Source organism: Loxodonta africana, chromosome 10 (assembly GCF_030014295.1).
Source record: "Loxodonta africana isolate mLoxAfr1 chromosome 10, mLoxAfr1.hap2, whole genome shotgun sequence".
NCBI classification, from domain to species: domain Eukaryota; kingdom Metazoa; phylum Chordata; class Mammalia; order Proboscidea; family Elephantidae; genus Loxodonta; species Loxodonta africana.
The window spans coordinates 27303258-27318126 of record NC_087351.1 but is presented as its reverse complement, the minus strand read 5'-3'; the positions used below and the strand labels follow the sequence as shown (position 1 = coordinate 27318126).

General features: G+C 36.9%; 1 protein-coding gene across 1 annotated transcript; it reads left to right on the top strand.

Moving 5' to 3' along the window:
- Positions 1-6058: 6058 nt before the first annotated feature.
- Positions 6059-7466, top strand: LOC100673740 (olfactory receptor 4F3/4F16/4F29). The gene has a single exon (XM_003423105.2). It carries the CDS (start codon positions 6078-6080, stop codon positions 7014-7016), a length of 939 nt encoding a protein of 312 aa, XP_003423153.2. The 5' UTR covers positions 6059-6077; the 3' UTR covers positions 7017-7466.
- The last annotated feature ends 7403 nt before the right edge of the window (positions 7467-14869 follow it).

Here is a 14869-nt window from a genome sequence, read left to right as displayed (position 1 = left end):
TTGAATTTGTGAATGTAGAACCTACAGATATGCAGGGTCGACTGTACACTGAACTTACCAATTTTTCATATTTTTCCATCTGCATAAAATGATTTACTTACCCCTGTATTTGTACACTGAAACATCTCCCATATCTTAAAGCTGTACTCAAATGCCATATTATCCACACTGCCTTCTCTCATCATATTTATTTCTTTCTATTCATATTCTAGAGCGTGTATTTGCTTCTATTACATTCATTACATAATACCTGATGTATATTTATATACATGTTGGATAAGAATTGGAGCCCTGGTGGCACAATGATAATGGGCTTGGCTGCTAATCAAAAGGTCAGTAGTTCAAATCCACCAGTCACTCCTTGGAAACCCTATGAGGCAGTTCTACTCTGTCTTATAGGGTTGCTATGAGTTGGAATCCCCTCGATGGCAACAGATTTTTTTTGGTTTTGGGTAAGGATTGACTTTATACAACATTGGTCTTTCTTGACATCTGACGCATAGTAAGCAAATCCATTTTAAATTAACAAAATGAAGGTAAGGCGATTAGGTATAACTGTCTAAGACTTTGTTCTTGAGTAACCATCCGACTTTCTGAAGTGCTTAAGTTACCTCTACTTTCCACTTGTACAATTAAAGTGGGTTTTAAACTAAAGAATTCTATGTGTCTCCCTCAAAAAAAAGGAAAAGAAAAAAAAAATCTGTTTTCCTGAGCAAGAGGGTTTGTATGGTTTGGCTTCTTTGTTTGGCAGGTCAACACAAATTTGTACTTGGATGAGCACAGTCTTTGGTAATTTCTTGAAGCACCTTTCTTGGCTTTCCCTCTCTTCTCTTGACCATCCCCCAAAAAGTGGCAAGTGAAATATCCAGTGTTACTTGAGGTGGTTAAGAAATAAAAAAAAAAAAAAAAAAATTTTTAAGGGACAAAATTGGCATTTATAGGCTTGGATTGTGGGATTATAGTTTTGGAAGAGACAGAGCCTGGTTGGAGTACAAAGCTTCTTCTTACATCCTTAAGGCATTTGCTATCTGATCCACTCAAGAGCAAAAATTGTTTCTGGCAAGTATACTTAAGCTACTGAAAGCAAGCAGAGGCATGAAAGCTTTACCCTAAACCAGGTCTATTTTCAGCACCTGAGAATAATGGAGGTTTTGGAATTTGAGGAATTTTCTGTACTTGAAAATCACTCATGTAGATAGTGCTCAATATATAGAGATATTGTTTGTTTACATATATTATTTCTTTCTCACAAAACTCTGTAAGGGAGATATTATTTTCTCCATTTTAGAAATGAGAAAAATGACAGTTCGAAGAAGCCAAATAACACTGTCATGCTCAGATAGCAAATGAGTGTGGATTAAATAACAGGCCTGGTTGACTTCAAAGCTCAAGCATTACCATTCTACTCTAATGTATGAAAGGCAATCTGTGAATTTCTGTAATTTTAGAACTGAAGAAGAGATGAAAACTAAGAAGTAGTTTCTGGACTTTTGAATGTAAGCATAGAGCCGTGTGGTAAGTTCCCTCTGAAGAAGAACAACAGACCTTTGGAAATCACTGCACTGAGATCCTCCGTAACAGCAGCTGACTGGACAGAATCCTCCTGGGATGGTAAAACACACAGAAAACATAGTTTGGGGAGAATTTTATGTGCCTATAGTTTGTTGTTCTGTACACTCTCCTGTTTAGTGTATGCTAGGCTCCTCAAATCATAACAGTTATCATTTTTCTGCAGTGAATTACATGTATATACTACTGTGCAGTGTAAAAGACAATGTTTTCGTTCATTATCATGTGTGATTTTCACAGAAACTCTGTGAGCTTGACAGGGTAGATAATAGGAGCATCTGCCTTTTTCTTTCTTTCCTTAAAAGCTACCCAAGGTTAAAGTAAGGAGCAGCCCAGTTTATTAAAGGTGAGAGATTGATTTTACTTATGTTCTCTTTAATTTACGCATGCTTTCAAAAACAGCAGCTACCATATTTCATACTACCTGAAACTTGTTCAGTTCTTTCTCCTTTCCAAACCCTGATGTTTTCTGTTTTCTTTTTATCATTGTCAATGTCTTTCCCCCTTTCCCCATCTTTCCTATATTTTAAACCTTTGTTATTCTTTCTCTTCTTTCCCCCCTCACCCCCTTTCTGCCTCTTCATATACTTCAGGAAATCAAGTTGAAAGCTAGATGCAGATTTGGAGATTAAATGGTATCTAATCCCCAGCAAGAAATATGTTATGTAGCCTGAGGTGTTGTCTCACTGGAAGACCATTAATCATGGCTACTTTTTTTACTATAAGTTATTAAATGAGAATGTTTCCCTTATGCATGTTGAACCTTTTGCAAAAGATGATGGAGAGAGAAACCAGGAATTATGAAGATCATTTACCTGAAGTCATGGGATTACTACAGGCTGGTGATATTAACCTCTCCATCACAAGCCATCTACAGACTTTCTATACCCCCCATTGCTGTTCAGTCAATCCTGACTCATAGAGACCTATAGGACAGAGTAGAACTGCCCCATAGTGTTTCCAAGGCTGTAAATCTTTATGGAAGCAAACTGCCACATCTTTCTCCTGTGGAGCGGCTGATTGGTTTGAACTGCCGACTTTTCAGTAATTAGCTGAGTGCTTTAACCACTGCACCCACCAGGGCTCCACTTTCTATATGGACCAAGGTATAATATGGGCTCTACACCCATGAATAATGATAAAAAAAAAAAGGTCTTTTCATATTACGTAGTTCAAAGCATTTTCCATATATTGCATATCTTCCCCTTCTTTTTCCCTATTCAGTTCTCACTAATTCCTATAAGGCCAGATCAACGTTGATGTCCTTGGTGTAGCCTTCCCACATGCTCTAGCTAACACATATCTTCTGCCTTTGAACTTTTTTAAGCACTAAATACTCAGCAAATATTTATCTTACCATTCATTGAGATGTATTCTACACCACTTTATATTGTACTTGCTATGTGTACAATTCATGATTTTTCAACTGTTTTCTTGGTTTTTTGACTTAAAAGATTTAGAGAAAGAACAAATCAGGATGAAGAAGAATTGTCAGTAAAACGTACAAGAAGTAATTTGGATTTTAATTGGCCTTTAGGAAAATAAAAGTTAGAAATATCAAAGGATAGGCTTATTAGAAAAATCATCTTGCATTTTTTACGGTTGTATTGATCAAGCAGTTGCATTAATAGAAAAACATGAAGAATGGGTACATAAATTGCGTTAGCAATGAATAATCACTTTTACAAATATAAGTTATTATCGTACAACTAAAATAATTTTAATTAGACACATTTTATGTAATGTTTAATTGTTGTTACTCTGCTATGTAATTTAGTATTAATAATGGACATTTTATGAATGTCTGTGGTTAGTTTTGGTTTTAACCAGGAAAAATCACAATTTTGAGTTTTGCTTTTTGTATCTAATTATTTCCTTTAGGCTTTGACATTCAGAACTAGGAATTTAGAGATCTGGGTTCTGGTCTGCAATTGTGCCAATTGCACGAATCTGGGAAACTCGATTTACTCTGTTGGGTCTCATGTTTTCTATCTGAATAATGACCGACCTAGACAAAATAGTTTTTATATATATGATATATGAATTTTCATCTTATCACACTGGGGGCATGTGCTTCCCTTCACCTAGACCATGGATCCTTTTAAACAATAATATTGAGGGTCCCTGGCCCCCTCCCCAGTGCCTCCACCATCTACTTGTGTATGCTCATCCCATTTGTCCTTTCCCATGCTGACTTTCTTTTCCCAATGAGCTACGTAGGTGGCTGTTCTAAGTTCTCTACTCTGGGTCTCAAAGTTTTTGGTTATAGAAAGTATGCATCTTAGACCATGGACTATTGGCTTAGGAGGTAATGGCATAATCATGAACGGTGCATGAGAATAGAGAGACCCATGCCAGTGGTAGTGATTCAGAACTGGGGTTGGGACACAGTGAGAGCCTCTGTGAGTTTTGCGGCCTATGATAAATGAGAGCATCAATCATATGGATTTTTGTGTGAGAAGGGCTGGAACTGTGGCTGTAAAAATGAAGGATGTTAATATACCTGTTCTGCTGTACCCCAGCAACTACTAAAATCACCTTTGTTAATGTTTTCAGACTAATCTCTGCTGTAGGGAAACGACTGAGTTGGGTATCTGGACACAGACGAACATAACCCTGTTCCCTGCTCATGCCCCACTCAGATATAAACACAATACTTATTAAAGGACTAAATCTTCAGTGTCACCTTTTGCATTTTATGGTTTAAGATTAAGGAGGAAACTCACCTGCCCTACTAAAATGCTACTTATGAATACTTCATATTTCTCTCATTTTATAATCATGGATTAAAAGCATGAAATTATAAATTTTCTTCAAGATTAAATATTTGAATGGATTTTAGTCAATGTAAGCAGGGCAATGTCATATATCAGAATAGTTTATAATCCAGGAAGGTAATGAGTACTTCAAATGATAGATGGTGCCAATGAACATGAAAAGTGATATCAAGAAGAAGCTGACACAATGATGAATTAAAACTTAATATCTCAACTATGCCAAATGCTGATCTGCAATACTTTCATGTGTATGGACAGACCGAAGCTGTCTGCAGAGATATTTTACATCCTCTGTGGCCACTAAGGCACGAGCCTTAACAGACACTGATGAAATCCCCCAAATACACGTTTATTAGTTTGGAGAAAGCCTTGCAAGACCAGATGATGTAGGTTCCTATGAAAGCCTTACTGGGTGTTGAAGCCAGTTTAGGGCTTTGAAAAATAATGCTGGTTCTACTTTTTTGGGGGGGTTTGTTTTTTTTACTTTTTTTTTTTGGGGGGTGGGGGCGGAGGGGGGAGGAGCCCTGGTGGTGCAGTGGTTAAAAGCTAGGCTGCTAACCAGAAGGTTGGTGGTTTGAATCCATCAGCCACTTCTTGGAAACCCAATTGGGCAGTTCTACTCTGCCCTATAGGGTTACTATGAATTGGAATAAACTCGACGGCAACTTTTTTTCCCCTACTTTTTGTTTTTTTGAAAGTCCACATACTTCTGTTCCATTACCCTTGAGGGCTCTCTAATTTCACACACCCTCGTCACTTTATGTCAGTCTCAATCTACAGCCTATCTAATTCAATCTTAATTAATATCTCAGACAACTCTCACTCCAAGTGGCAATTCATCTGTTAATCATGTTTTCCCCTCATCCCTACTTTTTGTCAGAGAAATGCAAGTGCAAAGTGGGGAGAGAAGAGAATTATGACAGTATCCATAAAAGCAAGATGGAATAAGTTGGGAATGAAGACTAGTCAACATCAGAGGTGATTTAAATAGCTGATGCATGTCACGGATACCCACGAATCTTTTGGTTTTGCTTAATCTTCTGTTGGAGCCCTGGTGGCGCAGTGGTTAAGTGCTCGGCTGCTAAAGGAAAGGTTGGTGGTTCAAACTCACCAGCTGCTCCACGGGAAAAAGATGTAGCAGTCTGTTTCTGTAAAGATTTACAGCCTTGGAAACCCTGTGAGGCAGTTCTACTTTATCCTATAGGGTTGCTATGAGTCACAATTGTCCACACAGCAATGGGGATCTTCTGTTGGCACTTCCTGGGTGGTTTGCACTAAACTGCTGATGTAAAGGTTGGTGGTTTGAACCCACCCAGTAAAGTTGTGGAGAAAGGCCTGGAAATCATTCATAAAGATTACAGCCAAGGAAACCCTATGGAGCCTTTCTACTCTGTAACACATGGGGTTGCGAGCCATACATCAGAATCAATTTGAAAGCAACATTTTTATTTTATTTTATTTTATTTTTGCTTTTTAATCTTCTGTTAATTTGAGGCCAGGCAATAGTGGAATGATTATTGGTGATAGGCTTAAATCATGTTGTACTCCCAAGCTGTGATTATATTGATTTATGTTGTTTTTGTAAATTTGAGAACTAAGTAACTATATACTTCTGATTCATAATGAGGTCGCTGCACCATATCTAAGACACATTATTATCACCATAATCACAATTTCTTCCTCATCTTCTTAATTCTCATAAGTTCAGTGGCAGCCCCATTGGCTGGATCAATGGATGGAGGGAATACTTCTGCGGTATCTGAATTTGTGTTTCTGGGACTCACCAGTTTGTGGAAGATGCAGCTTCTCCTCCTGGTGTTCTCCTCTGTGCTCTATGTGGCAAGCATGACTGGAAACATCCTTATTGTGTTTTCTGTTACTACAGATCCTCACTTACATTCTCCTATGTACTTCCTACTGGCCAGTCTCTCCTTCATTGACTTGGGAGCCTGCTCTGTCACCTCACCAAAAATGATATACGACCTTTTCAGAAAGCACAAAGTAATCTCCTTTGGAGGCTGCATTACTCAGATCTTTTTCATCCACGTCATTGGTGGTGTAGAGATGGTGCTGCTCATAGCCATGGCTTTTGACAGATATGTGGCCATATGTAAGCCTCTCCACTATCAGACCATTATGAGCCCAAAACTGTGCATTTTGTTTCTGGCTGCCTCTTGGGCCCTTGGTGTCAGTCACTCACTCTTCCAACTGGCATTTATAGTTAATTTACCTTTCTGTGGACCTAATGTATTGGACAGCTTTTACTGTGACCTACCCAGGCTCCTCCGACTGGCCTGCAGAGATACCTACAGACTGCAGTTCATGGTCACTGTCAACAGTGGGTTTATCTGTGTTGGTTCTTTCTTCATACTTGTCATCTCCTACATCTTCATCCTTTTTACTGTTTGGAAACATTCCTCAGCTGGTTCATCCAAGGCCCTTACAACTCTATCAGCTCACATCACTGTTGTCCTTTTGTTCTTTGGTCCAACCATGTTTGTGTATACATGGCCACACACCAATTCTCAGATGGACAAGTTTCTTGCTATTTTTGATGCAGTACTCACTCCTTTTCTGAATCCAGTCATCTATACATTCAGGAATAAAGACATGAAGGCAGCGATGAAGAGAGTATGCAAACAGTTAGTGATTTACAGGAAGATCTCATAATTTATTTCATAAGGTCTTCTCACTGACCATGGTATAGCCTTACATTTTCATATTTGATATTTTAGATTCAGGAGGCTTGAGGCAATATTGATTTCAGTATTATCAGATCTGTAATGTAATTGTGAAGAGCAAGTCATGAAAACAGTATACCTCTATGTAAATCCCTTTTAATTTCTTTCAGCAATGTTTTATGGTTTTCGGTGAACAGGTATTGTGTATCTTTTTTGAGATTTATCCCTACGCACTTCATATTTCAGAAGATATTTTAAATGGAATTTTTTTGTTTTGATTTACATTTGCTCACTGCTAATATATAGGAATATAATTGATTTTTGTTTATTGATATCGTATCCAGCAAACTTGCAAAACTCATTTATTAGTTTTACTAAGTTTTTATAGATTAAAAAGGATTTGCTTCATAGATGATCATGTTGTATGCAAATAAAGACATTTTTCCTTTTTAAATCCCAGTATGGATTCATTTTATTCATTTTTATTGTCATATTGCACTTGTTAGATCATCCAGCAAAGTGTTAAATAGAAGTAGAGTGGATATCCTTGACTTGTTCCTGATATTATGGAAAACTATCCAGCCTTTTGTCATTAAGTATGGTGCTAGTTATAGGTTTTTCATAGATGGCTTTATCAGGTAGAGGGGGCTCCTTTCCATTCACAGTTTGCTGATTTTTTTTTTTTTTTAAATCAAGAATGGATGTTGGATTTTGTAAAATGTTTTTCTGTTTGCTTTAGTATCAGGTTAATGCTGGCCCTTTAGAATGAGTTGGGAAGTCTTCCCTTAAATTTTCTGTGAGAGTTTGTGTACAATTGATATGATTTCTTCCTTAAATGTTCAGTGGAATTTACCAATGAAGGCATCTGGGGCTGGAGCTTTCTCTGTGAGAAGATTTTCAAATATAAATTTATTTCTGAAGGCTTTGTGCTTCCATTTAGTAGTTAGTGTCTCTCAAGAAATTTGTACATTTATTTGTCAAATTATTGGTATACATTGTTCATAATATTCCATTATAATCTTTTTATAATATCTACAAGATATGCAACATTTTCCTTTCTCTCATTCTGCATATTTGGAAATTGGCATAGCATTACTTCTGCCACATTTCATTGGTCAAGCAACTCACTAAGGGCAGCCCAGATTCAAAGGAAGTGGAATTAGACTTTACCTCACAGATGACAAGAGTAGCAACTAATGTGTTGTTGTTGTTAGTTGCCATTTAGTCGATTCCAACTCACGGCAACCTTATGTATAACAGTAAAACATCGCCTGGTCCTAAGTCATCCTCATAATTGTTGACATTTTTGAGCCAATGATAGCAGCTATTGTGCCAATCCATCTCATGAAAGATTTCCCTTGTTTTCACGACTCCCTGCTTTACCAAAGAGCATGTCCTTTTCTAGCAATTCATCTTTCCTGATGGTGTGTCCAAAGTAAGCAAGACAGAGCCCTGTTATGTCCTCACTTCTAAAGAACATCCTGGCCATACTTCCTCTAAAATTGATCTGTTCATTCTTCTGGCAGTCCACGGTTTATTCAATATTCTTTGCCAAAATATTGTGTGGTCATCTTTAATCTACTGCAGTATAATACGCTATCTTTCTGTCAATATTCTGCTGTCTCACATTGTATACTTCTCAGTACATACACTCTTCCCTTTGCCCAAATGACTAGAGGATGAAGTTAGTTAGCAATGGAACAAGTATGAATCTGATAGAGGCCTTAAAAGTTTTTACAATGGACTCTCAAAGTTCATTTATTCCTCATCTTTCTCCACTGCAGCCATACTGACCTCCTTGCCATTCTTCAAGCGCTGCAGGCATGCGTCCACCTCGGGGATTTTGCACTCACTTTTCCTGCTGCCTGAAACACTCTTGTTTATATCTACAAGGTCCATTTTTTTTTTTTATCTCCTTCAAGTGTTTGCTCAAATTTCATATTCTCCATGAGTCCTTTCTTGGACAACTATTTAAAATTTCAGTTGCCTCCGTCCACGTCAGCTTCCTGTTTTCTACACTGCCTTATTTTTCTTTATCGTATGTTATTTTAGTTACCTCGTGCTGCTATAACAGAAATATAACAAGTGGATAGTTTCAGCAAACAGAAATTTATTCTCTCACAATTTAGGAGACTAGAAGTCAAAATCAGGGTGATAACTCTAGGGGAAGGTTTTCTCTCTGTCAGCTCTGGGGGAAGATCCTTATCTTCTTTCAACATCTGTGGGCCCAGAGCTCCTTGGATATCTCCATATGTCTTGAGATCAGTCTTCTGATGGGTCTAAGAGGTTCTCAGCACAGGAAGTCAGGTCCAAAGGGCGTGCTTTGTTCCTGTCTCTTCTTCTTAGTAGTACTGAGGTCCCTCTCTCTCATTAGCATTATATTTTTAGGGTTCATAAAAAATTAATTCTGGCCTCCAAAGACAGAAAAATTTAAAGTTAGGTCTAACTCTTTTGTAAATACACTCTGTGTTGCTTTAAGGAAAAAAAAAATTATATATGTCAAGCATATATACTATGTTAAATCAATGAGAAAATGCCACACCCTTTTTTTTTTTTTTTTTTTTGCAACTTAAAAGAGACAAAAATTACCCAGTGGGTTTTTTTTTTTTAATGTTAGAGCTTGCTCTGCCCTCCTGATAGCTTAGTTTTATAATCTGTCATGACACATGATTTCCACTTTTAAAAGTTTATTTCAGAAATAAATTGTATTTCACTTTAGGGAAAGGCCACAAAAATAAACACTGTCTTTAAGACTTCTGACAGGAGTGCTATCTTAGTTATCTAAGTGCTACTATAATAGAAAGAATGCAAGTGAATGACTTTGACAAACAGAAATTTATTCTCTCACAGTTTAGGAGGCTTGAAGTCCAAATTCAGGGTACCAGCTCTAGCACAAGGCTTTCTCTTTCTGTCAGCTCTGGGGTAATGTCCTTGCCTCTTTTCAACATCTGTGGGCCTGGCATTCCTTAGACATCTACGTGTGTCTTGGCCTTAATCTTCCCCTGGGTCTAGGGGTTCTCAGCACAGGGACCCTGGGTCCAAAGGACACACTGAGTGCCCAGCTCTTTTTTCTTGGTGGATAATCAGGTTTCCCTCTCTCTGCTTGCTCCTTTTTCCTTTTACCTCTTGTAAGATAAAAGGTGTGACTCAAGTAAGGGCTCGACTTGAAAAAGGGTAGTAAGTTTGGTGACTAAGGTATGGGTGGTGACTTGAGTCATGCCCTCTAGTGAGACCTGTGACTAATCCTGCCTGCCTCACTAACATAACAAAGACAACCCATTTGGATTATAACCACAGGCATAGAGATTAGGATTTACAACACATATTTTGGGGGACACAATTCAATCCGTAACACACGAGTCACCTCCTAACGTACCAGATAATTTAGTCCTTCCTACTCCTCACTTATCAACTACCTCGTTATCTAACATTTTGCATTTATTATAGTAAAAATTCTACTATCCAACTATTTTGTCCATTAACAACGTAAGTCTAGCAGTAAGAGAATATATATACTAGGTGAAAGTATTGCATTGAATGATAAAACTTGCAGTGCTCACTTACCTGTGGAACCCACTGGAAAAATCTATGAAGAAAATTGTAACAGTGCACAAGGAAACTAGGGCTTCAGAAAATCACTGGAGAGCAGTAGTATTACTGGAGGAGCAATGATGTTTGATAGGACTTATTAGTCTTTGTGTGAAGAAGTGGATGTTGATTAAAATCGTTCAAAATGGTAATGTAATTAATTTTTCAATATATAAGAGAATATTTTAATTATAAATAAATACTTTTACACCCCATTTTTTTTCTTCAGTTAGCCACACAGCTAGGTGATATTGCTGTGTCAGTAAAATCTGTGAAAGCTGGAATCTGAGTAAGGTGGAAACCTGTCAAAGACGGAAAATTAAAATATTTTCCATTACACAGTGATAGAGAAATGGTGACCGTACCCTCCCAAAGGTGGAAAACTTGCAAAGCCTGGAAAAACAAGGTGTCCCATCAAATTCCAGCTCTCACAGGTTTCACTGTATCTAAGTTTATATTTTTGGAATTCTTTTGTTAGTGATTTAACTTCTCCTATTCTTATTTTCCTCTATGTTTTATGTGATAAGCATGGAATGGAAAACTTCTGCATTACTCTCAGTATGCTTATAGTTCCCCATTTTTTTCCTGCCAGTTAACTTCTCTTACATTCACACAGGGCTTTGCTCCACTGTGGCTCCTAGGATGTTTCATGACTTTTTCAGGAAGCACAGTGTCATCTTCTTTGGTGACTGCATTGTTAGTAGCATCTTTATCCACACAATTAGGAGCACTGAGATTATCCTGTTGATAACTATGCCCTTTGGATTACCGAAATTGCTAGTTGATTACAGGAAAAAAAGAGAGAAAGAAAGAAATAGATCCTGGGCAAGTTAGGAGAAAAGAAGCCGACTGAACAGTACTCTACTCTGTCCTACAGGGTCTCTATGAGTTGGAATCGACTCGATGGCAATGGGTTTGGTTTTTTGATAGCTTGCATAATTGCTGCTGTGGCTACAGAATCTGGCTCTGGCTTAAGGTCAAGCTCCCAGGAACAAACGCCCAAAAGCCACCCAGAAATGAGCTGATGAGGAAAGTACCTTAACTCCTGCTCCCACCCTAGGCACTAGAGAAAATTGCCACTGGTATTATCACTCCATCAAGTGCCCTTTCATTTCACGAACTCAAATTTGCAACCACTGCCACTGCTAAAGTTCAGCTATGTCTGCTGACATCTTCACTAGAAAAATAGATTGTAGGGCGACTGTATTTCCTCAAGTTTCTCTCATAATTGAAGTCTCATGTGGGTGAGTCTCTATTCCGTGTCTATGATTTATCTGAAAAGGTGGTTGGGAACTCAATTTCTGGGGCTTTTCTTTGAGAAATGGGGCTAATTAGGCTGGAAATTTCACAAATATAGCCAGTATGTTCAAAAGCCAGGAAAATCAATCATATATTTCGAGAACTATTTTTTTTTTATATATTGCCATATGTAAAAAAGCATGCATCTTACTTTTAGACTCAATCACCTAGATAACCTAATTTTTATAGTAAAAAATTCCTTCTATAACTCTAAGTCTATTGCTTTTACTATGATTTCAGTTTTTCACATTTGCTTACAGACAGCTATAATAGTCAATTCACTGATAAAAGCTATTCATATTTGGGCTTCTTCATTCTTCAAACTGATACTGTTATTCTTTCATTATGGTCACTATTTTGTAACATCTGCCAGGTCATAGATCTAAAATCCTCACCACTTTGTCTACTTATATCACTTTGGGGATGCTGTATGGATTGAAGAGTAAATCTAAGATAGGTGAGTATACTGAGTTTAAGAGGAGAAGAAATCTGGGGCACTTGGTATGACAATGTATTTGTAGATAAATTCCCTACAGCCATGAGTCCACGTGAATCATGCCAGGTATTGGCTGAATAAGGTTATGTTGTGGCAATCCAGGATGATTAGTCCTTATAACATAACACAATTATGTTATATATTCTAGAAAATATTCATTCATTTTCTAGAAAATAGAATCCTATTTTCTAGTAATTCATTATGTTATGATAAAAAAAAGATACATAATTATATAATGAATTGCTAAAAAAAATAGAATTCTCCTAATTTATCATCTGAACCAGCAAAAGGATGAATGTAGTTTGTGTTGGTAGGTGGTGAAATAAAAAACAAATAAACAAAAAAAATTGAACACCGAGAATAAGGAAGCTAAACAGATACGGATAAGTTAGCTGCGGAGATTTTAATGGGCAGTAAATCTTTGAAAGAGAGTATGGGACTGTTGAGTGTCATTTATGATTAGTGGTAAAACGTCTGTAGTTTTATCAGCATTCAATTATAAAGCAAGAATTACTATTATTTGTAATAAAAAATAATGGCTGCAACAATGGGCTCAAGCAGAGCAACAACTCTGAAGATGGTGCAGGACCAGGCAGTGTTTCATTCAGTTGTGCACAGGGTCACTATGAGTTGGAACTGATTTGACGGCACCTAACAACAACAAAAACATAATAAAATAAATTATAATTCAATTAAATAATTAAATTATAAAGCAAGAATAAAAAATATTGTCATTTTTCCACTAGAGATTTTAAATTAAAACTCCAAATTCAAATTATCTTTCCATTTTCTTTTATTTAGGTAACATCAGAGTTAACTTTGTTGAAAATGTCTCTGGATAGAGACTCTCATACCAAGGCATCTGAGTTTGTCATTCAAGGACTTAACTACATAAGCTTTTCTATTTGTACTCTTTCCCTTTTTAATTTTTTTTCCTTTGTCCTTACTATGTTCTATGGCCTGTGTTTAATGACCACCCCTATTTTTTCTGGCCAATATCTCTTCATTTGTATAATGTGTCTTTGAACTTTGACTCCTTACATAAGTAGTAGATTTTTCAAGAAGTAAAAAATAATACACTTTGAGAGTTGTATCATACACACACACACATACCTATATACAGTAAATGCTGCAAAAACTGGAACTGTGTCAAAAGGTGAAAATCTGTCAGAAAAGGAAAACTCAAATATTTTCCACTAACAGATAGCAATAGAAAAGTGGTAAGGCTGTTCCCTGTCAAAGGCAGGAAATTTGCCAGACCCAGAAAAGAAGGCAGTCTCTTCGAGTTCCCACTCTCACAGTTTCACTGGTGAAATAGCCAGGTCTTTCTTCCAAGGCTTTGTGAGCGGCCTCGAACTTCCAATTTTTCAGTCAGCAGCCAAGTGTGTTAACTGTTTACATCACCCAGGGATGCATACTCTCTCTCTCTCTCTCTTTCTCTATACGTATATAACTTTTTATTCCTGCTGTTGATGTCACTAAAGTAGTTCCACTCAGAGCCTTAGATTTTTATATGATTTGATAATTATGCTGTTGGATCACTATGAGTAATGTGTATTCTAGTATCTCTTGGACCATTGGACTTATTTCCTTGCTTTCCCAGTTTATCTTTAATGAAAAACTGCCTTTTTTAGTATGAAACTGGATCACTTAAACCATGATATTCCTGAAGTCACTAAACTTGCAAACCCAAAATACCATTGCAGTTCCCTCTCATCACCAAAAGTAAATTAATTTTTCTCTGATTTGATTGAGTCATTACTTTCTGGCAGTATTCTTCTAATAGTAATCCAAGGCCTTTTACATTTCCAGCTTATTTATTGTGGGAACCTTTTTATCAGGTCTAGATATCTTGCTTCAATAGGCAGATGACACAACCTTGCTGGCTGAAAGTGAAAAGGATATGAAGCACTTACCAGTGAAGATCAAAGGCTACAGAATTCAGTATGGATTACAACTTAACATAAAAAAAAAAAAACCTTTCAACTGAACGAATAAGCAACATCATGACAAATGGAGAAAATAACGAAGTTGTCAAGGATTTCATTTTACTTGGACCCACAATCAGTGCCCGTCAATGGAGCAGTCAAGAGATCAAATGATGCATTGCATTGGGAAAATCTGTAAAAGACCTCTTTAAAGTGTTAAAATCAGGAATTAATCTAACCAGTGACATAAAGGACCTATACAAAGAAAACTACAAAACACTACTGCAAGAAAACAAAAGAGATCTACATAAATGGAAAAACATACCATGCTCACGGATAGGTACACTCAACGTTGTGAAAATGACAATTCTACCCAATCCAATTAATAAAAACAATAAAATCCTGATCCAAATACCAACAACATTCTTTAAAGAGATAGAAAAAAAAAAAAAACTTATCACTAACTTTATATGGAAAGGGAAGAAGCCCCAGATAAGTAAAGCACTATTGAAGAAGAAGAATAAATTGGGA

Bases quoted from the DNA above. Each gene is read 5' to 3' on its own strand.
- LOC100673740 (XM_003423105.2), top strand. From the start codon at position 6,078: ATGGATGGAGGGAATACTTCTGCGGTATCTGAATTTGTGTTTCTGGGA.